The following is a 22560-nucleotide window of genomic DNA, read 5'->3' on the forward strand; positions in this document are numbered from 1 at the left end:
CGAATTATAGAGAATATACAAAAATCGACACATTTTTTAGCATTTTTTAGTTTGAATTACACAAGAATTTTAGCTCATAGGTACTGTTTTCAGCTCCCGGCGGTTACTGCACATACAATGGCTGATATGCGGGCCTGTGTGGCAAATGGGAGTGAAGTTTTGGCCGGTAGGATGGCAAAAAAGCAATTGTCCCCCACACGACCCCTTCGGCCGCGGTTTCGCCCCGTATCCACCTGCCACCCCGCCGCCGCCGTCCTGCCCCGGTGTCTCCGTCCGCGCCCACGGCCTCCCCGATCCCGCCACCCCCATTGCCCACGTCGCCCGCCCAACCCCAATTCTTTACTCCATCATTGCTGCCAGCTCCCAACGCAGCCGAACCGATCCGACCACCCGTCCAAATTCACGCGATAAGAACCGATCCGGCCATCTTTGCTGCTGCTTCCTTCGTCCTCCCTATATAACCACGCGGCCTGGAGGTGGGGCAATGTCTCTTCCCCTTCGCCTGCACCGCCACCTGGTCCCGCGCCTTGCCGCCGCTGCAGCAGCCAGGTCGCCGCTCGCAGCCTCGTACGCTCCCCGGCCGGTCTCGCGGTTGCTGCCGCCGCCGGCCCTCCCGATGGCGGCCTCGTACAGCTCTGGGTCCGGTGTCGACAGGAGGCTGCTCTTCAGGCAGCTCTTCGAGAAGGAGAGCTCCACGTACACCTACCTCCTCGCCGACGTCGCCGGCCCCGACAAGCCCGCTGTGGTGAGTCCAGCTCTTCCTGGGTTGGGTTGGGTTGGGTTCAGAGCTTCATGAACTGGCTTGGGTGGCTTACTTGTGTGGGGATGAGTTTGCTCTGTAGGATGATCGGATTGCAAATGGTGAGTTACATGTGCGTGCCTACAGTAACTTGAGTGTCATTTGCGTCGAGTTCTCAACAGCTGTAGAATCAGAATGTAGATGCGAACATAAGTTGTGCACTAGGGAACAGACCTAAAACAGGATTAAATGTTTTACCTGTGAACTGTGCAACTACTAGTAATCCCTGTTTGGAATTCGCAGCCGTAAACGATCTCTCCGGTAGTCTGTGACCAATCACATTAATATGTTGTAATCAGTGAGAGTGATTGCAATTATTCAATTCGGAATCTGCATTTACGTTAAGTTATGCAAGTGACTTCATTTTGTTCAATTGGATTGCATCGATTCAGTAAATTATGATAATTCACCTACATCAACGGCTGGTTTCAGTACTCAGTTTTCAGGATTCACCTTTTTACATCTGATTAATATTATGGGCTTCCATGTTAGAACTTGATAAGCAAGTTTGAAGTCATGCAGATATTTCACGATTGTATTAACTGAAGCAAATTTAAGCAAGAACTTCTCTTTCTTTTTATTGAAGATCACCTCAACATTTTCTGAGGTGCCTGGCTTGTCTATCAAACAGTGCAAACCAAAAAATTTAGACCTGTTCGAGGATATGCAGCATAAGTAATTAACTATTAACTAAATTACAAGCAATTATTGACTTGGTTTTGAGCTATGATAATGTTCTTTGGACTTGTTTGCATTTATGATAAATTATGCAAGTGACTTCATTTTGTTCAATTGGATCGCATTGATTCTGTATTATGATAATTCACCTACAGCAATGTTTGGTTTCAGTACTCAGTTTTCAGGATTCACCTTTTTACATCTGATTAATGTTATGAGTTTCCATGTTAGAACTTGATAGGAAAGTTTGAAGTCATGCAGATATTTCACGATTGTATTAACTGAAGAAAATTTAAGCAAGAACTTCTCTTTCTTTTTACTGAAGGTCGCCTCAAAATTTTCTGAGGTGCCTGGCTTGTCTATCAAACAGTGCAAACCAAAAAATTTAGACTTGTTCGAGGATATGCAGCATAAGTAATTAACTGTTAACTAAATTACAAGCAATTATTGACTTGGTTTTGAGCTATAATAATGTTCTTTGGACTTGTTTGCATTTATGATAAGTTATGCGAGTGACTTCATTTTGTTAAATTGGATCGTGTCAATTCAGTAAATTATGATAATTCACCTACAGTAATGGCTGGTTTCAGTACTCAGTTTTCACAATTCACCTTTTACATCTGATTAATCTTATGGGTTTCCGTGTTACAACTTGATAGGGAAGTTTGAAGCCATGCAGATTTTGCAGGATTGTATCAGCTGAAGCAAATGAAAGCAAGAATTTATCTTCCCTTTCTTTTTATTGAAGATCACCTTAAAATTTTCTGAGGTGCCTGTGGGCTCGTCTATCAAACAGTATAAACCAATTTTTTTAGACTTATTGGAGGATACACCACATAAGTTATTAACTATTAACTAAGCTAGAAGCAATTATTGACTTAGTTTTGGGCTATAATAATGTACTCTGGACTTGATTGACGTATAAATATACTCATCTGGTCAATCTGATCTATTCTGTTTGATTCTGTGTGATACAGTTGATTGACCCTGTCGACAGAACAGTTGACAGAGATCTTAATCTTATCAAGGAATTGGGGTTGAAGCTTGTGTATGCTATGAATACTCATGTGCATGCAGATCACGTCACTGGAACTGGATTAATAAAGGTAAACTGTCCTGAGCTTCTGCAGATGTTTTAATAAGTTTTACTTTGCATAGTTTAAATACTTTGTTCCCTTTGGCAATACATTTGTTAGCTAATGGTATGAACCCACAGAGTAAGCTACCAGGAGTCAAATCTGTCATTTCAAAAGCTAGTGGAGCAAAAGCAGATCATTTTGTTGACCATGGTGACAAAATCTACTTTGGCAACCTTTACCTTGAGGTAAATCAAATTCTTATAAGCTTATATTTGTTCGTTTGCTGTACATAGATTACTGGTGTTTGAACTTCTTAGCATCAGATGGTCTCCAAACTTAGAAAGGTCACCAAAATTATGGAGAATACTATACTATAGCAAGTTCTATTAAGATCTTCTGTTTGATTGAATTTAATTAATCAGTGACTGGTCTTGGACTCGGATCAAGAATTTTGCAAATTGTTCCCTCTGTTTCATGAAATGTGAAAATTGCAGTTGGTACCTTTCAATTCAAGCTTTCGCTGTACTGTCTTTCAATATGTGACCCTAGACTCAGATGCATTCTTTCATAAACAATATGTTCATTTTCAATTGTGAAAAGTTTGTTGCTATATTAGAAGAGCGAAAGTTATAGGTTAAGCTTGCATAAGAAATTATTTGCAGTTTGCTCATAGAAAATGATGCAATGTGAATGTATGTGATTTGATGTGTTCGTATTTTCATAAATGTTTTGTTTTCGCAACTGGTTTATCATTGATTGAACATATGTTAATTGTCAAAACTGAACTTTTCGGAACTCAATGTTTGTTTTAGAATGTATTGCTATTCAGTCATATCCGCAGCTGTTAAAAATATGAATAAAAAACCTGTATATGTGCAACCATGTGCTGGAAAAGAAAGTGTTCAAATTGTTTTGCCTTTTAAGTAGTTTATCTTATACTATTGGTAAATATGAAACTTTATGGCAGAAATGGCATTCTTTTTCAGGTTCGAGCTACTCCTGGCCATACTGCTGGCTGCGTGACCTATGTAACTGGTGATACTGATGATCAACCTTCACCAAGGATGGCTTTTACTGGTGATGCTTTAATCATACGTGCATGTGGAAGGACAGACTTCCAGGTAATATGGTTAATTGGTTAGCCAGAAGTTCAGCATTCTTGTAGAAATTCTGATCAAATAGATAAGTGATTTTCTATTGATTGTTTGCTATTACTCTGTGGTATTACAGGGAGGAAGTTCTGATCAACTGTATCAGTCAGTGCATTCACAGGCAAGAACGCAAAATTTTCTATTTCAATGTAAGGCAAAGTATGAAGTTGAACTAACTGAAAGTTCTGTATTCCTGATCAGATTTTCACATTGCCAAAGGATACCCTGCTTTATCCTGCCCATGACTACAAAGGTTTCACAGTAAGTGGCATACTCTTATCTTCAAGTTTGCCGGCCAAGTTGTCAGTCACTTGACTTGTGTTATTTGCAGGTAAGTACTGTTGAAGAGGAGGTTGCCTACAACACCCGACTAACGAAAGATAAGGTAATTGCTAATTAGATTGAAATTAATTCTTCATTTGTACCAACCGCCAGCTTTCCATTTTTTCCTAATTATATTTTACTTGTTATTTTTTAGGAAACTTTCAAATCGATAATGGAAAGTAAGTTATCGCAATGCATACATACATGTTTCTTTATACATTCAGTATCTGAATACCGCCCATGTTCCTGATGAGGGATACCTCTTTGCTTGTCAAACTAATTTTGTTTGTTGGACTAATGGAGAGAATTCTTATTTTTAACTCTCATCTTGGGCAGACTTGAACTTGTCTTATCCAAAGATGATGGATGTAGCTGTGCCCGCCAATTTGGTTTGCGGTATTCAGGATCCACCACCGAAGATCTGAGCTGTTCCAGTTGAAGCATGCAGCGGTGCTTCTGGTTATTGTAAACTCACGACCACGTCGAGAGGCTTGCAGCTGTGTTGTACATTAAATAATTTGTTTGCTGCAGCCTGTGCTGTTGAGATAAAATAATTAGTCACTTGGCCAAGACATGTATGATGTGGCAAAGACATGTTGAGGCAAGCTGATGTGGCCTCATAGTTGTGACTTGCAACTAAAGGCGCTTGTTTGATGAGATCTATGAGAAGAAGAATAGACGTCAGCTTGCCTCTCGTCTTGTGCTGCACAAGGTTCTTATATCAAATCATTTCTGATATCATTCTGAAACAAATCTTACTTCATATATCGTCCTGAAAGAAACCAGCCTTTTTTAACACCCCTTTTCCTAGAGACAACACTTCAACTCTTGAAATTTATTCCTCCAAAAACTCTTGAAATTGCGAGAGCGCAATCATGTTATTTGTATTTTTCAAAGACATCATGTTATTTGTTCCCCGGGTGTTCTTTCATGGCACCATTGAAGCAGAAGATATATATGTGTGGAAGCTCTTCGCCCAGGCGTGAAAACGCGACCTAGGCTGGAAATAATGTGCGCGGGAGCTCATTATTTTTGCTGTAGTTATACTACGGTCTACGATTCATTGTTCCAGCCTGGTACGTAACTTAGATGCCAAGGTGCGAGACATGTTTTCATTTTTTGGTTTTAATGACCTGAACGGATTATCAAACTTCAAGCTTCCCATGTAAAGAGAGCTATTTAGCAAAGAGAATCTCTCATGTGTAAAAAATACGCTCAAAAAAAGTTTTTTTCCTGACAGAGCCATGTGTCGCTAACATGCTACTGCGGTTGTGACAATGAAAATAATCACATGCATGGCATCCAAAGAAAAACCAAATATTTATTGACCGCACTATCACCGGTAATTTTTTTACACTATAACTGGTTATTAGCAGGGTTATTTAGAGTTGAAAACTGAGCTAATTACCTGATCCCTCATTTAGCACGTTTTAGCATTCAAATTTGATTCGAATATACAAACTGCCATATGTTTTCTTGTGACTGAATAACTTGTTATATTTCTTATAACGGATAATATATTAAGACCAAATTGCCAGAGGGGTTAACCGCTAACCACAGCGTCCCGGCTGCAGCCCCACGTTAATCTTGTCCCATTTCAAGTCCTTAACAAACCGCAACGCTAAGCTAAATCCTCCAAGTCTCCTCTTCGTCGACGTCGTCATCGTCGTCTTTCCCTCCTTTCCTCTAGGCTCTAGCTCCTCTCTCCCGCGTCCCAATTCCCCAACCCTAAGCAACCCTTGCCACCGCGCGAGGCAGCCATGGGCGGCGAGACGCCAGACGCCGACGGGAAGGCCCGCTCAGCGGACTCCTCCTCCTACGGTTTCCCGCCGTCGGCGCCGCTGCAGCAGCAGCACCAACAGTACGGCACCTTCGGGCCCCCGTCCACCTCCGAGGAGTTTTCGCAGCCAGCGGTCGGGTTCCCCCAGCCGGCTCCGCCGCCCGGGCTCCTGCACTACCCTCCGCCCGCGCCGGCGTCGTACGCGGTCTACCCGCCTCCTCCGCAGCTCTACTCGGCGGCCGCGCCGTACTACGCTCAGGGCTACCAGGCCGTGCAAGGTACGGGAGACCCTAGTCGTACGATACGACGCGAATTCTGTGATTCTCTTGATTGATTCATTTGATAGGCTTGATCAGCGGGAGGCGCTCTTTTGTTGGAGGATTTTAGCTTGTGGTGTTTATTTAGTTTATTTTTCGAAACGAAAGCGCTGTCCATTTTTTTTATAGAAGAAGAGAATTGACCTAATTTATAAGAAAAACTAGAGCCAAAAATCTCACAAACCCTGGGACGACAATACGACCACAGCTCCATAGGCGACACTCATCCACCTCCACTCAACTCGATTACAAACAGGACCAACCCAACTCAACTCACGTGCAAGCCAACGAAATAACTGACACCCTCACAACTCGATCGACAGAGCCCTGATCCCACGCCACACCTCTCTATCACACAAGTTGGTATCACGTCGCTTTGGAGGAGCGCGTATTGGACCAAATCTCTGTCGTGAAGCGCCAAACTGAAAGAAAGCCGCCGTGAAGCGAGGATGTAGGGGCGAAATCTACAGAAGAAGCCGAAGAACAACGACCCCAAACAAACACAACGATGCCCACACCACACGACGTAACCAACAAACAGTCATGCCCGGCCCGACGTAACCAACAAACAGTCATGCACAACCTAACTCAACTCACGCACCAAACCAACATCCTGAGCAACAAGCCAGCAGAACCCTACTACCACGCTAGCAGCAGCTTGGTTGGCGGAGCTCTGCTCCCACGCCGAACCAAACCCCTAGTCAGTTAGCGGGCACGTCGCTTAAGAGACGTGTTTATTTAGTTTAAGCTACAAACTTTTGGAGATAGGATGGTGGAAGCCCTGTTGGGTCTACTGTATGCTGGGCAACTTATTTAATCTAGAAATTATGTAACTAGAACGAGCCTTAATTTATAAATGCGCTCATGTAGATCATTCCTCAACCTCTATACTCACTTGGTCGCATGTGGTTACAATGCATGCTCATATTTTCTGGAATTTAGGCGTCACCCCGCTCTGCTGGCTTCCTGTGTATCTGAATTTGGCTCCTTTTGAGTGCATCATTTTTGCCATCGCTTCTCCAAGTTGCAGGTCAATGGCATTACCTATGCCAGTGAAGAAAAAGTATAGAGGCCGATAGACATCTATTTCAAGGAACTCTCTAGAGAAACTGAATGTATATGGGTTTTCTCCTTGTAGTGTTCCCAAATGTTGAACTAACTGAGTAGGAAATTTGACATACAGGAACAAATAAGCAGGCCAAGGATATTTATTTTTTGTATTAAAAAACAATTCAACATAATCTGCAAATTAATACATTAGAGGATCCATATGAAAAAAAAAATGATTCAACATAATTCTGCAAAAGAATACATAAGTGGAACAGGTGATTTAAGAATGTATACTTTCAGCTTGTCTGCAATTTACCTTTATGCAGTTCCCTTGAGGAAGATACAAAATGGATAATCAAATTGGAATTTGACCTAACTTGGCTTATTGATTTTCTAATTTTGCTGTTTCATAGGTTATATTCCTGTTGTTGAAGGAAGGCCTGTGAGAATGCGACATCTTCCATGGTGTGGCCTTGGCATGGGTTGGCTTCTGTAAGTTTCTCCAAACATTGATCATTTTACATTACATCACCTGAACTCGGATTGTACTCTGAGGGACTGCTGTTTCTACTGTCTGGAAAAGGTTTATTGCTGGATTCTTCCTTGCTTCTATTCCATGGTATATTGGAGCTTTTGTTCTGATCTGCGACCGAGTACATGACTACAGGGAGAAACCAGGATATGTTGCTTGCACTATTGCTGTAAGTTCTTTTAGCAATGCAATGCTCCGATTTCCCATGTTTCCTTCAGCTATATTTATTTCTTGAGTTTTTTTTCCCTTCTGGATGCATGTTCCATTCTTTAATTTTTTGAGGATTCAGATGTGGTATCAGGTTCATTGACAGTTTCACACGCACAAGCCATAAAAACAATGTTACAATACTGACATTACATTTTTAACTTTAACACTACACTAGCACAAGCCACAATGACAGATGGATATCCAAGTCAGAAAACTGAATGCAGCTGCATAGTTGACTAGTTGCGCATCCTCCTTATGTTTTCTCCCAGCTATGTTACTCAGGGAGAGAGGGATTTCAATTAGCTGTTGGCAACAACGTAATGATATGACGAAAGCATTTATGGCTGTTGGACTGAGAATTATACTATCGTTCCAGCACAAATTTAGCTAGTCACCACACAGAAATGATTAAAGATGTTTTGATTCTTGATTCCGTGATAGTTAGTAGTCATGGCAGTGCGAATCTGTTGTGTCTCTTGCAATCAAATGCACAAACTTGGACTAACTGTGCCTTGAACTTTCTTGTCCGATAAACAGGCTTCACTTGCTGCAATTGCTGTGCTGCTTGGTGTCACAAACAGAGCAGAAATGTGGTGAGCGCGCATTCAATTATCAGCTGTTTGCGTAATGTAAATGTTCATTCTTCCCCTACTTTCTTTAGTCATCTGGGTTGTACATGTATGGGTAGAAAGAATACTCGACTGAGACTGGTGTACTATCATATTTGTTGTTTGACCTTTATATTTCTAGAGTGGAATGGTTTATGATGTATTCTCATGTTAATTATTTGAAAAAAAATCTCGTTGCCCTTTTTTTTTAGGTTATCTTAAGCTATGCCTCAGTGGTGTATAGCTTGTTCTCCTGACTACGAACTTGTCATCTGGTTGATAATACTGCCACCAGTATCGTTGGTTGATAAGGCAATTAAACTTTCGAATGTATTGGAAATTTAGAGCTTGGGAACACGTTTTTTTTTTTGGAAAAAAAAAAGCTTGGGAACGCATGCGATTATTAGAGGATCGCTTGAAAGGTTTATCTCCTTTTTCTTTTGTATGAGTGCTACAAACTTCGTCGAGTTACCCTTGCAGATTTTAAGGTATTGTTGCTTCTGCATCGTGAGTACTAAGTTGACCTGTGATCACAGGACATTAAAAGCAATGGGTGCTATTGCTTGTTTCTTGTTCAGCTTGCAATGCCGAGCTTGGTCGTGCTACGGGTGCTGCTTAGAAATTGAAACCGAGCAGGGGGTGGGGCGTGGTCAATTTGGTGGCGGCAGTAAGCCGGTGCCACCCGAGCACGGCGTGAGGCGTTGGCGACGCAGCAGGTGTCGCGCCGGAGACAAAGAGGCAAAGAGCATAGGTTGGAGTGACGCACAATCTTCAAGCGAGACCCAAAGATCAGAAAAGTTAATTGAAAACCCAAACGAAGTTTTCAACATCTGTTCGCATTTTCATGTAATGTTACGATAAAAAACGGGCTTGCTAACTTGACGATATTTTCTGTATGTTACCCTTGTTTATCTTCTCTACTGCTCAAATATTCATCAACATTTACGCTAAGTGTTCTCCCTGTTCACTTTCCTCTGCCGTCCTCTTGATCTTTTAACCTTTTGATCCCTGTTTGCCTGACCAAAATTTCACATTATGAAACGAAATGGACGGAAACAAAAAAAAAATACATATGTGCCTTATCAAAAAGAGCTAAAAGCCCAAATGCAACTTCAAACGAAAAAGGCCCAAGATGGGCACCAACTAGGCCCATTAGGGTTGACAGCCAAACTCGGCACCTATAAATGCTCCTCTCGCTCCCAATGGCGCCGCCTTCGCCCGCCGCCTTCCCTCCTCCTCTCCGTAGGCTAGGTTAGGCTAGGGTTTCGACGAGCTCGCGAAAATGGTGGCCTTCAGGGTAAGTGATTCTACGATTTGCTCCGTTCCTCCGATGGAAACGGTTTGATCAGCGTGTCTTATTCGATTGATCTCTCCCCCGGCGCGCCCGTGTCCGTGCGCGTGTTGCAGTTCCATCAGTACCAGGTGGTGGGCCGTGCGCTGCCGACGCCCGGCGACGAGCACCCCAAGATCTACCGCATGAAGCTCTGGACCACCAACGAGGTCCGCGCCAAGAGCAAGTTCTGGTGAGCCATCCTCGTCGCCGCGCTTCTTGCAGGTTTTTTGAAGTATTTTTTGTTTATCATCGATGCGGGTTCTCAATGTGCGGTTCTTGCGCCCGTGCAGGTATTTCCTGAGGAAGCTGAAGAAGGTGAAGAAGAGCAACGGCCAGGTGCTAGCCATCAACGAGGTACGTCGCTCGTCTTTGGCTTCTGCTATGGGTATGCTTCTTATAGGGTCTCAGATTGCTCCATGTGAACGTCGCCTACCTAGAGTTGTTTAGTTAGTACGCTGTGTCCCTTGTTATTTTCACCAGTGTGGATGTGGATATCTTCCTGTTGTTGGTACTGCGCTGTGAACCACTGCTAGTGTGATCTTTAGTGGGTGTTGAAGTTTCCTTAAAGATTTTAACTCGTCATCTTCGGAGATACCGAATGATTTTTTTGTCTTTGGTTACCAAATTAGAGAAGTTCGTTCAATTCACCGAACTATCTCTGCCCGCCATTGTGTTCAACAAAATTTTATCTTTCTACGTGCTAATAGCATATCATCTCCAGTGCGTATCTGATTTCTGCCTCGCATTCAAGTTTAAGACCAGGTTTTTTATTTGCAAGAATCAGTTTTGCTGTGATCTTGGAAAATTTGGATCTTGTTTGCTCTTTGCATTTCACCTAAAGAAAACCAGGTATCTAGATTTGTCAATGATCGAGGAATTATGATTGTGATGAATCCCAGTTTACAGGCAGGTAGGCCAATCATAATATTTTAAAATTCATTTAGCAGTTCTGAATTTGTCATTTTCCTTGGTTGTTTTTTCATGCTAGTTTTAGCCGTAGATCAAACTTAATTGTGGCGTAGCTGGGCAGTCCTGAATGAAGATGCCTAGCAATGATTAGTTCTTCAGAATTTTTATTCCTCCGCAGACATGTAGACATATTGTTACTTATTTTGACTCTAAAAAGTGTCAACATCTATGCGATATTGCCAGTGCTTTTTTCTCTTAAACTTCCTGTGTCGATTCACTTTTGCATCGATAGTGCTCCCTACATGTTATATCACTCACAAAAGTTATGTTGTGCCAGATCTTTGAGCGTAACCCAACAACGATCAAGAACTACGGCATCTGGCTACGCTACCAGAGCAGAACCGGCTACCACAACATGTACAAGGAGTACCGTGACACTACTCTGAATGGTGCTGTGGAGCAGATGTACACTGAGATGGCTTCTCGCCACCGCGTGAGATCCCCTTGCATCCAGATCATCAAGACCCTGACAGTCGATTACAAGATGTGCAAAAGGGACAACACCAAGCAGTTCCACAATGCCCAGATCAAGTTCCCCCTCGTGTACCGCAAGGTCAGGCCACCAACCAGGAAACTGAAGACCACATTCAAGGCGTCGAGGCCAAACCTGTTCATGTGATTGGGCTGTGCTGGATGTTGTGGTTCGGTGTTTGGAAGCATTATAGTCACAAAGTTTTATGTTTGTTAAGTTTTGATGTGCTTAACCTCAGCCGTTTGATGATTCATCACCCGTTTTGAAACTTGGTGAACCATTTGAGTATCGTATTATGACTAATTGGCAGACTTCAGGCAGTGATGATCTGTTTGGAGTTGGTCGTGTTAGTTTCGTAGCTCTTCTCTCTGTAATCGCTGCTGCGTCCGCGGAAAGCAGTGTCATCGCTCTGTTCGTGTATTGAAGAACAGCCCTAAAAACTGACCGTCCCACTGCTGCTGCTGCTCCGGTGTCGTGCTCGGCGCCGGGAGCGGAGTCACACCAGCGCCACCGCTTTCAGACGTGCGCAAGGACGTGCCTGGCAAGCTAGCACGGTGCCTCGCCCCGGCGTGCCATTCCCTGATTCCTTTCCACGGCCCGGTAAAGCACGCATCGCGCGCCTCCAGCTCTGTAACGGCGCGTTCTCCCCATCGCCTACCCCGGACCGCGCCCACGTAGTCATGCTTCACCCGAGACCGTGCAAGCGTCCCAGCGCCGGCTGCATGCACGCGCCAGACGAACACGATGCCGTAGAGCTCAGAGCACGCTCATGCAGCAGTCCCATAGCACGTCTACCGACTTCCCACCAAATATTTGCTTGGAGCAACACTGCAAGATCCATAGCCAGCAAGACGACTATATTGCACATTTCCACTCCAGAATCCCAAACCGGTTAATGGTGATATACACATCTGCCATGGCCATGGAGAACTGCGGATCCACAATTTCTATGAACATGTATTCACACTGGGGTTATTGCTTGATACACAGGTACACAACCAAACGAATGATAAATAAACAGAAGGCTCGGCCTGTCTAAAAATATCAGGACGCACAGCCTGATCTCAGGGCATAGAACATGATCCTGTAGCTCAATATGCTCCTTGAAAGGATAGCCGATCCCGCAATGTATCAATAATGGAGGCTGCGGCGCTGTTCTGTGCTAGTGTAAGCTTGAGGCGGCCAAATAGCTCGTCACTATCATTGGCTTGTGAAGCTGCATCTGCAGCTTCCTTTGCCATGCCCATCCGTGCATATGCCTACACAAAAACAATGGCAGGTTTATTATATGTTCGCACTTGTCAGCATCATTTTCTAATTCTCTAAATCTTATCAAGGAAATCATTGGTCTTTGCTGATCTATTAAAGTATCAAGTAAGCTAAGGGACTGTATACGTTGGCTATTGGCCATCTACTATTTGATACATCTGGAAACAGATTACAACCCAGAAGTCCTCCACAAGGTATATATAATTTTAACTTATCGATATTCTACGGCAATCTGTCAATATCAATGTGCTGAACAGTTTTTTGCGTTCCCTCATGCATATTTCCCTTATGTTTTAGTTACCAGCATGAACGGAGTTTCAAATTCTTACTAGTAACTAAATGCTTGATCTCTGAAGGAAAAAAGGAAGTAATAGCATGATCTGCCAAGCTAGATGAAATAAAATGAAACGGAACAAAAAGAAGAAACACTACAGAAACAGCTTCTCTAATAAAGCTTATATGTTTGTAGATAACTTGCGGACTAAAATATACCTCAGATCTTTCACGAGGATCTGTTAACTTTGGAATATATTTGAGAGCTTCAGTTTTTTGACCAGCATCAATGCATGCTTCCACGAAAGGTTTATAACCTGTAAGTTGAAATTGAGACTTATTATACTCAAACGAGGCATAGAAAATATGAAGCAAGGTACTATCATAATGAAGCAATATTCTTAAGTTGGAGTTTATCCAATGAAGATAACACATTACTGGAATATAAGGTAATATCTACATCACAACTACAGGGTTCAGATCAGCCCTCAGCTGAAGTTAAGCAGTAAAAAGGAAAACTACAGCGGACCTTACACAAAAGACTACATTCTAAAGCTAAGCAATCTTTGAGTGTTGATTGTCGCATAGAATATACATGCTCACTCCCATAGAAGAAGCATGAATTTCAATATTTATTCAATATAAACTCACAACTTATGAAATAAAAACTGATATAAATAAACTCACCTCCTGGCGGTCTTTTCTCTTTTGAAAATTTTTCCAAAGCATCCCAATTCCCAACTGTAGCTAGAGCACATGTTTTGAGCCAGTACCACCTCTTATCAGGAACCTGTGCAGCATTAGGGCCATCAGAAAGACTAGAATACAATATTAATTCGACAGGTTCTTATGTTGGAAAAATATTTGAATACCTTGAATTCCGACTTCACTTTAAGTGCAGCTCGCTCATTTCCCATTGCAATACAGGTTTTGATTGTATCACTAACGCTAGAACCCACAAATATTGCCTGCTTCGTGGAAACTTCAAGTTCATGCTGTGATCTGGAATGAAGACAAACAAAGAATTATTAAGCAGGAAGTCACACACATGGTTTAACCCCAGAATTGTCTACAGCACGGAATCCAGTAAAAGACAAGCTAGCATCTCTCCAGACTGCCTCTATGAAAGTCCCAACCTATCTAATTCCAGTACCTTATCTGATTGGCTAACCAAAAGTCTAGTAAACCTAAAATGCCAGTTCACCAAAAAAAGAATGAAGAAGATGGTCTAAATAGAACAATAATAGGGAAAGAAGAAATCAAAGCTTTTAGACCAAGAATGACCAAGTATTGTGAGCTGACAAGTACCAACATAACCTACACACTGTGAAGCAAATAGATGTTTCATGCTGATTGAGTTAATAAGCACAATATCAAATCACCTTTAAGGAAGCGTATGCAATTTCAATATGCTTGGTTTCCTAAAGCTTTAACAAATTCGAGGAAGCTTTCAGAAAGAAACAGGCAGAGCAGTCTTCATAGATTTTTTTAGTCACATGATCTGCTTTAGATTCCCTATGTTCACCATTAACCTTGCTAAACTGCTAACCACCATATTATTCCTTCCTCATAAGTGCCCCACGAAAGAAGCAATAGCATCCTCACATGACCAAATTCAGTATTATAATAAATCCTCAATACCTTAGCAATTTGGCGTGCTCTTCAGAAGCTTTGGATTCAAAAACATGTTCCTTGGTCTCAGCAAAAAGTCTGTGGGCCTGCTCAATGAGCCTCACTTGTGGACCATGGAGAGGAGACCCCTTGCTTGCCATGGGATTCCTCTCCAATTCCCTGGACTCCTTCAACAAAAGAAAGGCGGCATCCTGCAATTGCTCTCGGTAGTTTAGGCAAGTGAATTTGCTATGTTAAGAAGTAAACTTCGGCTAGCAGATACTGCATTTTGTAATATGATAATTTATCCGGTACATCTACCAGCAGATCTTGTAAAAGAATTATACAGGATGATGGAACTAACTGCTAAAGTGTGTATATTATGAAAAGGCAAAATGGTGTGCTACTGAACAGGAAATAATTTGGAAGGCAGTATGTATGTAGCACAAATTAGATATACAAGAATTGACAGATCATCGTATATGCAACCTACTTGGAGTCTCCCAGTCGATAGAAAGAAGTCCTTCAAAGCTTCATGCTTAGAATGTCTACAAGCAAAATAGAGATATTCAACCATGTAGAAACAAATTTATACAGTAAAAGGAGCAACCAGAAACATGAGGGCATCACCTTGCATATGCCATAAACAAATCTCGAGCCAAAGGCCTCGCATTGATTACACCGAAAAAATCCAATGGAGCATTCTGTAACATAAGATTATTGTTACAGAACATTAACAATAAACATGAGAGAGGGAGCACTTTCAGTTAAGGTTTCTGAAAAATAGTTCATAAGTGACCAAAACCAACACATCAATCTTGTCTGGTTGCTTGTATCAGTTACCAACCACTGAACCTTGTCTGGAAATATCAATCTTTTACAGGAGGGGAGAAGGTTTACCTTCTCTACAGCTACCTTCTGCCAGATGTGGAATAGCACAAGGTACACAAGATCAGTATCACCGCTCTCAATTGCCTTTGATAATGCTTTGTCTTGTTCGTCGATGCTTAGCAACAAGGGAATCTGTGAAAAGCGCAACAAATTTCAAATTTCAGATGATTTCTAATGCAACTTTTGTACTAGAGATGCACTAACTCTTTTCCTTTTTACTTATGCATGCTAGATTTCCTACACTTACTGAAGAATATCTCACATCCTTATATAATCATTGGTCTACTATACTAGCATCTCATACGACATAAAACCAGATAAAGTTGTCACAAACTCAGAATAGCTCATCTAACAGAAGGTAGATCTATCATCTACCTAATGGAGTATGATTATTCATACCAAAAGGTTCACATTTATCAGAACTATTAGTATAATGATTACATCCTAATCGCATCTTCATTGCACCTGTCAGCCTGGAAGCCAATATACTGTTGTTCAGAACAGTAGTCTAAGCCACTGGGCCATTTGGATTTTGGCTGTATACTTTCATCTGTAGCATACCCAAGAACTTGAATACCTATATAATAGGGTAGAATTTTTCCAAAGAAATCATATTAGTTATTTTCTTTTAATATTCCACTTTTTCATCTATGTTTAGTAGAGAATATCATGTTTATGCATGATTCGGACATACAATCGGTTGCATCGTATCCACTTGGGCACCAGCACAAAAGAAATCTTGCCTGCTTTGAAGATTGGGACTCATGATCGACAAGCATAGCAGCCAACCTTCGCCGGGCACTGTTATCTGCATGAGCTGCCACTGCAGCATATGATATCCCTTTGCATAACCTGAGCTGAGACAGAAAGAACATGCAATGATGTAAAACAGGGAAATATAACTGTAATAGCATATGCATTTACCAGGTAATAATATCAACTATAAGTTTGAGAACTGAGCGATAGCTCGGTTGGTAGAGTCTCCCATCAAGGTGGCCGCCCACCCGGGCTCGAACTGCGTGCTCGCAAAAGTGGGTACCTCCCTGAGATTTCTGGCTAGCGTGTTCTGAGCCGGCCAGGGTTCAGTACCCACTTCCTTAGGAGCAATGCCAGGGGATGTCTCTCCCCGTGGTCAAGTTCCTTTTTTAATATCAACTCTAAGTTTGAGTCTGACTGTAGTGAACACAAACCTTATCAAGCAAACCCTCAAGAAGGACTGTATCTGGAATAGTAGCTGATGCTGTTATCTTCTCACACGCCCAATGCATTATCACAACCTCCTGTGAAATATTTGAGGTACAAATGGAAATGATATTACATAACCAAGTAAATTTATGATAAGCAATGCAGGGAAATCACAACATTACACCATCATTACAATATCAAGTAGGACTAACTGGTTTGATTAAGTTGAAAGTAATTTTGATGTGCATATTCCCATAAAAAAAGTCGTTGTACATATGGAAAGTGGAACAAAGTCATGTAATGCTTAGAACCTAAAAGTGGGGCAACTTGTACTTCTAAGCTTATGCCTAGAAGGTACAGTATTTGTCCACAACAAAGCAAATTTTCAGATAAAAAAGTGCAGTAGAAGAAAAAGGAGGTTACCGGATTCAGGTTAAGGTACTCAGAGATGCGGAGTGCCAAAAGGTGCTGATTAGCATTAATCAGGCGTCCAATGAGCACCGGTGCAGTAAGCAACTAAGGAAAACAGCAGAGAGACAACTAAATCAAGAAATAAAGGCTAACAACGATAGAAGATAATGTACATTAGAGAACTTAAAAGGCAACACAAACCTTGTACTGCTGAACGGTAAGTGGCATCCCAATCTCAGAATCACGAACAGCATTTAAAACACGTAGCATTTTGCACATTTCTTGAAAGCGTTCATGTGAAAATCGACTGCCAAAGCCAACTGGGTATCAATGCCAAGTTCAAATATCAGCAATTAAGTATTCTAGACAAAGGAACACCACTATACAAAAAGCTTTCCGAGCAAGGTAATGGTCAGCGGTACTAGTTAATAGAATTTCAGAGTTTGGTGGAATAAAAACATTGAGCTATAACATTATAATCTTGCAAGATGAGGTGCCAAAGCAGCAGAATGGCACTGAGTCCACAATAAGAGATACAGCATGTGCCACTACAGCGTTTGTTGTTGGCCACAAGGCATATGAAATGCGGTTGACTAATTCAGAGGGCCTGAAAGGAGTCGTGTTATTAATGGTCTGTTTGGGCTAAAATTTTAACTAGCCTCTTAAGCAATCTAGGCAAAATGTGCAAGCTACTAGGTACACAATAAGATGAAACTCGATAAGTGGAGAAGATTATATTGTAGCAGAAAAGGCAATCAGCTTCTCTGAAACACGATGTTTTTTCATGTGATTTTTAAACAAAAGCTCAACTACTCAAGTATCTTCTCATTTGAATGTCCAGTTTCTTCAACACTTCAACTACTGTCACGTCTCTACACAAGACAAGATTTGGCTGGAAACCACATAATTAAAAAAATCCATCAAGCACTGTGCTTGACTTTCCAGCGGAGCTACTTATGTGAACTTAAAATTTAAAATGTGCACCAGAATACCAGTCAAGGTTATATTGGATTCTTGAACAACTACATCCAGATGTTAGCAAGTAAGGTGGAAATTAAACACCACGACTTACAAATGGGAAAAATAGTACTAATGATAAAGTAATCAAATATAGCACCATAAAAGGGATAAACATTAACCTGCAGAAAGCTAGGCCATAGGTAGCAGCTCTTAGTAATGCGCGCTGTCGTGAAGCATCAAACTCATGGCCAGCAGCGTCAATACAAGCCTCAATTGCCTCAGGCAATGAAGAAGATATTAGCTGATAGTTGTCATAAGCCTGCAAGCGTGGATTATTGTTAATGCCCTGCTTATGGTTAACACAAGATGAGATAAAAATAATGTCCCAAATGACCAACAATATTTTTCTGTGATACTTGTCTACTTGAGATGATGACAAACTCTGATATAATTTGCAAGTTGCAGATACAGAATGCCATAAGGTGAAGCATAAGCAAAGAGGCCAAGATGTGCTATAAATACAGATGCTACCAAGCTGAAAAATGATAGGTAGGATGGTCGAATATGAACCATTGATGTTGTATCGTTGGGGTGGGGTGCGAGATTGGGACACAGGGAGCACCATGTAAAATATATATCGAATTTGGACTATGTAACATTCAGCACTGCTACCCACTAACTTCTTATAAAACAGAACTTTGATATTATGAGGCCGGATCAGCCAAGTAAGTTAGTTTGTAAGATCACTTCATTGATGCATTAAAAGGACCCCACCTGGAACATGATTACATAACCTCCTTTTGCAGTGAACTTATCATCATACTATTAAGCTTACACATGTTATTGTGATCTACCATAAAAAGCGATTTAAATTATACGAGCCTTATCTTCACAACGGTTGTTTAGTAGTTTAATTAGGGAAGTATTTTCCCTATTTGTTTTGGCAGTTTGTGTGGAAGCGGCCCTTAGGTTCAACCAGTCGGCACTCTATTTCAAGGGGAATATAAAGCAATTTTTTGAGTTTTATTCAAAAAAAATTCCTAGTGTCAGCTCAGCATTTGATCACAAGCTAGCTCATACAACATGTATTTAGTGGGAAAACAGTACCATGCCTAAGGCCCTTAATCACTAAGCTAGCAGCATGGGTATAGCTGATGCTTGTATACTAGTATAAGATAAACGAGCTACAAAAGTAAAAATGATGTTTAAGTTTTTACCCTCAGGTCACAATTTATCTACATAACCAAAGGAGCTACCAAAACCAAATGGACTATGAACAGTACCTTTGCACTTTGCCTGTCATAGTGATCTCGAGCATCATACAGCAATGCTGCCGGTGACATGCTTCCAATGCCAAAAATTAACGTAGTAGAATCTGGGACTCGATGTAGAAATTCCATACTTGAATTTGAGAGGATTCTTACACCATCACACTCAGGAATGAGTTTTATGGGTTCATCATAATTATACTGCACAGGATCTCCATTTGGACCAACCATCAAAAGCACTTCAGGCCAGTAAAGGAGTACGCTGTCCAACCCACACCAAGCTATTTGGTCCGGTGGCAATGCAGACTACAAGGTAACAAAAATGTTAACTGATGAACACATGTGTAAAAATGTGATGATGCCACTTTAAGAATGAACACAAAATATCACAAAAAGGCACAAGTATATCAAAACTAGAATAATATGCTGAAATTCTTTCACAATTGCTTAAAATGAACAAATATAGCTCCAAATACCTATCTATAAAAACGTTTATGAATTTCCATTTGATCTTTTCCTGGCCCTCTGCACACCACTATTACCCAAGCACCAATACTCAAGCCACTGGAGCTATTGACAAGAAAAAAAATAAAACATAAAATTTGAACCGCTTGCATGTTACGCACTCTCTCCCTAACCACCTCAAGATGATGATATTAATAATAATCTGAAAAAAAGATTACAATTAATACCAATGATTTCAGTACCATAATAAAGCCAGAGGAACAAAGAATATGAAAAATCAAACATGGTGATGGTTAACTCTGTGCACATAATATGCTTTTGCAAGGAATATACATACAGTTCAAATTCCAACTTTATAATGCAATATGTTCGGTTATGCAAGCAAGATTCGGTTCACTTTGGTGAATAAAAAAGACAAGGAAATTTTGACACAGCAGCAAAATAGCTCTTGCTTAATTATTTCTATGATTAGTCTAGTTCCCGTCTTCAAATTTGACTGATCTCCTGCCACTTTTTTTCCAAAAGAAAAACTTTCTATCTTCAAATCATGCAAAATATGTTGGAATTACAGTGTTCTAAAAAGCGCCAGGCACTAGGCAGGTGGAAGGTTGGTTCCTAAGCTCCTAATTGGGGATAAGCGGCCATCAGGCACTACGTGGGAGGGCGGCATCCAACGCCTAGGTGGGCTAGGCAGCCATCTTCTAGAACAGAGGTTGGAAACTGTAATTAAAAAAATTTGTGCTTGCAAGGACTGAAAAAAATGCAATATTCATCACAGACACAGCTATCTCCTATAAAAAGTTCGCCAGCAACCCATCAATAAGAGTCATAACTAAAAATGTTGGTTCTAAGACACAATAAAGCACACCATAAACTAGTAAACAAGTTTAAACACATTCAGAATAATTTTTATGCAAGAAAATGCATCGGTTTTAACCTCCCTACCCATTCAGCTAACCACAATGCAAATCAATCTAAATAGCTTGATAATTTAATTATTTTTTGAAGGCTAGATGCTTAGATCCGCCAATTCATTACTGGAGGTTGAATAAACGCACCAAAATGTAGCTCAGACACATACAAAGCAGTTCAGTAAGCTAAGCAACTTACATCACACTCATACTCGAATATGATCCTGGAGAAATCTGTGGGGATTACGAGCAGGCGCCCATCATGTGCAAATACTGCAAGAAGCTTCCCGTTGGGTGACACTGCCATCTTCTGCACGGGTCCAATCTCCAGCTCCTCCCCGAGCACCTGCACGCCATCCTCATCGACCGCCAGCATCCGGTCGCCAACAGCAAGCAGCACCTCTGGGCTCCCAGACATGACAAACTGCGGCTCCACCACGGCCATGCACAGCACCTGCTCCTCATCACCTACGCCAGGGTCGGCGAGCTCGCGGGGGTGAGGGTCGGTGGCCTCGATGTCGGTGGTCACCACGACGCGGTTGTCCTCAGTGAGGACGGCTACACCTCCGCCCCAGAATACAGCGTCGGCGACGCCGCCGGAGGCCGGCGGGAGCAGGGGCACGGGGTTGGAGCTAGGGCTGGGCTGCAGATCGGGGAGGCGGAAGCGAAGGAGGGAGCCATCGGAGAGGAGGGCGAGGAGGCTGAGGGAGCTGGAGAAGGCGAGGGAGTGGAGTCGGGGAAGGAGGGGTGGCCAGGGCGCGGAGGCGATTGGGTGGCCGGAGGAGGAGAAGAGGAGGAGGCGGCGGCGCGAGGGCTCAGAGTGGAGCTGTACGATCTTGGAGTCGTCGCGGACGGCGGCGATCGGGCCGCCGAAGGGCGCGGCGGCTACGATGTGGGTGGAGAGGTCGAGGCGGCCGATCACAGCACCGCCGCCGGAGGAGGAGGAGGTGGTGGCGGTGGTTGCCGGGGCGGACCAGGGGAGCGGGGAGTAGAGAGTGATGCGGCGGTAGAAGCGGTCGGAGAGGAGGTCCCACTCCGCCGCGACGGAGACGGAGGAGGACATCGCGGGGCGGGAGGGGCTTCGGTCGCCGGCGGCCGGATCGCGCGCGAGCGGCCGGGTGGGGGGACGAGGGGGACTCGGGGATCGAGTTCACGACGGTTTGGCCGCTGACATTGGGGACGGGCGTCGGCGAACGCAGCGTCTGTGGTCTGAGTTCGCCCGTGGACTGTGTTCACAGGCGGTCGGTCCATGGGAATTGGTGTGGTGACGTAGGCAGACAGGTGGGCCTTGTCCAGCCCGGGGCGACGCCATCGACGAGGGCCGAGCTAACGGCAGCGTGGTCGGCGCAGGCCCGCGCACTTGCCATGAGTTGGCGCGGCCCGCCAAGGTTACACTGCCGCCTGCCTTGACGAATCCATGGACTGACGGGCGACGACGACAATCCCGTTCTGCAACAAAGAGCGAACATTAGGTTGGTATTTGGTTGGAGGGATCAAATCTAGATGGGATGGTTATATTCTTGGTTTTTTACTCATTCAATTGTTTGGTTGTAAGGATAATATGAATAGGGTCGTCTAATAAAAAAGAATATTATCTAAAGATGATGAATGAATTGAGCCACGAACACGAAAAAAAGCCAGACGAAATCATCCACGTTCCTCGTCGAGACACCTCGCCATTGCTAGCGTGTTGTCTGTACATGTTTCTTCATGTTTTTAATTTAACTCTCAATTTTATCTGGAAGTACAAAAGTAATCTAAATATTCTAAATATTTTCAGAGCACATTAGAGCTCATTAGCAACCCGTTTTAATTGATTTGATAAAAAAAATCTTAAACCAATATTTAATTAAAATTCTCTAAATAAGCCTACTTTTATAAATTCCAAATATTTTAATGTCTCAAATAAATTCCAAAAAATCTTAAAAAATCACTAATCTCATGTGATTTACTAATTTATAAAAATATTTTAAGCCTAAGTTATTTGGTAAAAAAGTGAATTCATTTGTAATGC

General features: G+C 42.3%; 4 protein-coding genes across 4 annotated transcripts; 3 read left to right on the forward strand and 1 right to left on the reverse strand.

Moving 5' to 3' along the window:
* The first annotated feature begins 175 nt into the window (after positions 1 to 175).
* LOC133917469 (persulfide dioxygenase ETHE1 homolog, mitochondrial-like) lies at positions 176 to 4792 on the forward strand. Its single transcript, XM_062361370.1, has 9 exons — positions 176 to 745; positions 2455 to 2583; positions 2694 to 2801; positions 3543 to 3677; positions 3787 to 3828; positions 3909 to 3968; positions 4039 to 4092; positions 4186 to 4210; positions 4368 to 4792. The coding sequence occupies exons 1-9, from the start codon at positions 485 to 487 to the stop codon at positions 4454 to 4456; spliced, it is 903 nt and encodes a 300-aa protein (XP_062217354.1). The 5' UTR covers positions 176 to 484; the 3' UTR covers positions 4457 to 4792.
* An 814-nt stretch (positions 4793 to 5606) lies between these two features.
* Positions 5607 to 8731, forward strand: LOC133917490 (large ribosomal subunit protein eL20z-like). The gene is made up of 4 exons (XM_062361382.1): positions 5607 to 6089; positions 7592 to 7670; positions 7762 to 7879; positions 8458 to 8731. The coding sequence occupies exons 1-4, from the start codon at positions 5792 to 5794 to the stop codon at positions 8515 to 8517; spliced, it is 555 nt and encodes a 184-aa protein (XP_062217366.1). The 5' UTR covers positions 5607 to 5791; the 3' UTR covers positions 8518 to 8731.
* Positions 8732 to 9664: 933 nt separating this feature from the next.
* On the forward strand, positions 9665 to 11570 carry LOC133917499 (large ribosomal subunit protein eL20-like). The gene is made up of 4 exons (XM_062361391.1): positions 9665 to 9825; positions 9936 to 10051; positions 10152 to 10215; positions 11108 to 11570. Exons 1-4 carry the CDS (start codon positions 9811 to 9813, stop codon positions 11447 to 11449), a joined length of 537 nt encoding a protein of 178 aa, XP_062217375.1. The 5' UTR covers positions 9665 to 9810; the 3' UTR covers positions 11450 to 11570.
* Positions 11571 to 12142: 572 nt separating this feature from the next.
* On the reverse strand, positions 12143 to 21796 carry LOC133917480 (protein VACUOLELESS1). The gene is made up of 15 exons (XM_062361377.1): positions 20746 to 21796; positions 19186 to 19476; positions 18082 to 18221; positions 17144 to 17249; positions 16955 to 17047; positions 16537 to 16626; positions 16090 to 16203; positions 15356 to 15478; positions 15086 to 15159; positions 14949 to 15003; positions 14486 to 14667; positions 13717 to 13846; positions 13532 to 13634; positions 13064 to 13161; positions 12143 to 12561 (listed from the first exon to the last, which is right to left on the reverse strand). The coding sequence occupies exons 1-15, from the start codon at positions 21607 to 21609 to the stop codon at positions 12394 to 12396; spliced, it is 2631 nt and encodes an 876-aa protein (XP_062217361.1). The 5' UTR covers positions 21610 to 21796; the 3' UTR covers positions 12143 to 12393.
* Positions 21797 to 22560: the final 764 nt, after the last annotated feature.

The sequence above is a fragment of the Phragmites australis genome, chromosome 1 (genome assembly GCF_958298935.1).
Source record: "Phragmites australis chromosome 1, lpPhrAust1.1, whole genome shotgun sequence".
Taxonomy (NCBI): Eukaryota; Viridiplantae; Streptophyta; class Magnoliopsida; order Poales; family Poaceae; genus Phragmites; species Phragmites australis.

What these genes read in the sequence shown, in the direction of transcription:
- LOC133917469 (XM_062361370.1), top strand. Translation starts at nt 485, where the DNA reads ATGTCTCTTCCCCTTCGCCTGCACCGCCACCTGGTCCCGCGCCTTGCC. An exon ending in GCCCCGACAAGCCCGCTGTG is followed by an intron (nt 746 to 2,454) that starts GTGAGTCCAGCT and finishes TGTGTGATACAG; the next exon opens with TTGATTGACCCTGTCGACAG. An exon ending in GTGGAAGGACAGACTTCCAG is followed by an intron (nt 3,678 to 3,786) that starts GTAATATGGTTA and finishes GTGGTATTACAG; the next exon opens with GGAGGAAGTTCTGATCAACT.
- LOC133917490 (XM_062361382.1), top strand. Translation starts at nt 5,792, where the DNA reads ATGGGCGGCGAGACGCCAGACGCCGACGGGAAGGCCCGCTCAGCGGAC. An exon ending in GGGCTACCAGGCCGTGCAAG is followed by an intron (nt 6,090 to 7,591) that starts GTACGGGAGACC and finishes GCTGTTTCATAG; the next exon opens with GTTATATTCCTGTTGTTGAA. An exon ending in CTTGGCATGGGTTGGCTTCT is followed by an intron (nt 7,671 to 7,761) that starts GTAAGTTTCTCC and finishes TGTCTGGAAAAG; the next exon opens with GTTTATTGCTGGATTCTTCC.
- LOC133917499 (XM_062361391.1), top strand. An exon ending in CGCGCCAAGAGCAAGTTCTG is followed by an intron (nt 10,052 to 10,151) that starts GTGAGCCATCCT and finishes GCGCCCGTGCAG; the next exon opens with GTATTTCCTGAGGAAGCTGA. An exon ending in AGGTGCTAGCCATCAACGAG is followed by an intron (nt 10,216 to 11,107) that starts GTACGTCGCTCG and finishes ATGTTGTGCCAG; the next exon opens with ATCTTTGAGCGTAACCCAAC.
- LOC133917480 (XM_062361377.1), bottom strand. Translation starts at nt 21,609, where the DNA reads ATGTCCTCCTCCGTCTCCGTCGCGGCGGAGTGGGACCTCCTCTCCGAC. An exon ending in TATGGCCTAGCTTTCTGCAG is followed by an intron (nt 17,250 to 18,081) that starts GTTAATGTTTAT and finishes TGGCTTTGGCAG; the next exon opens with TCGATTTTCACATGAACGCT. An exon ending in AGAGAAAAGACCGCCAGGAG is followed by an intron (nt 13,162 to 13,531) that starts GTGAGTTTATTT and finishes TTCAACTTACAG; the next exon opens with GTTATAAACCTTTCGTGGAA.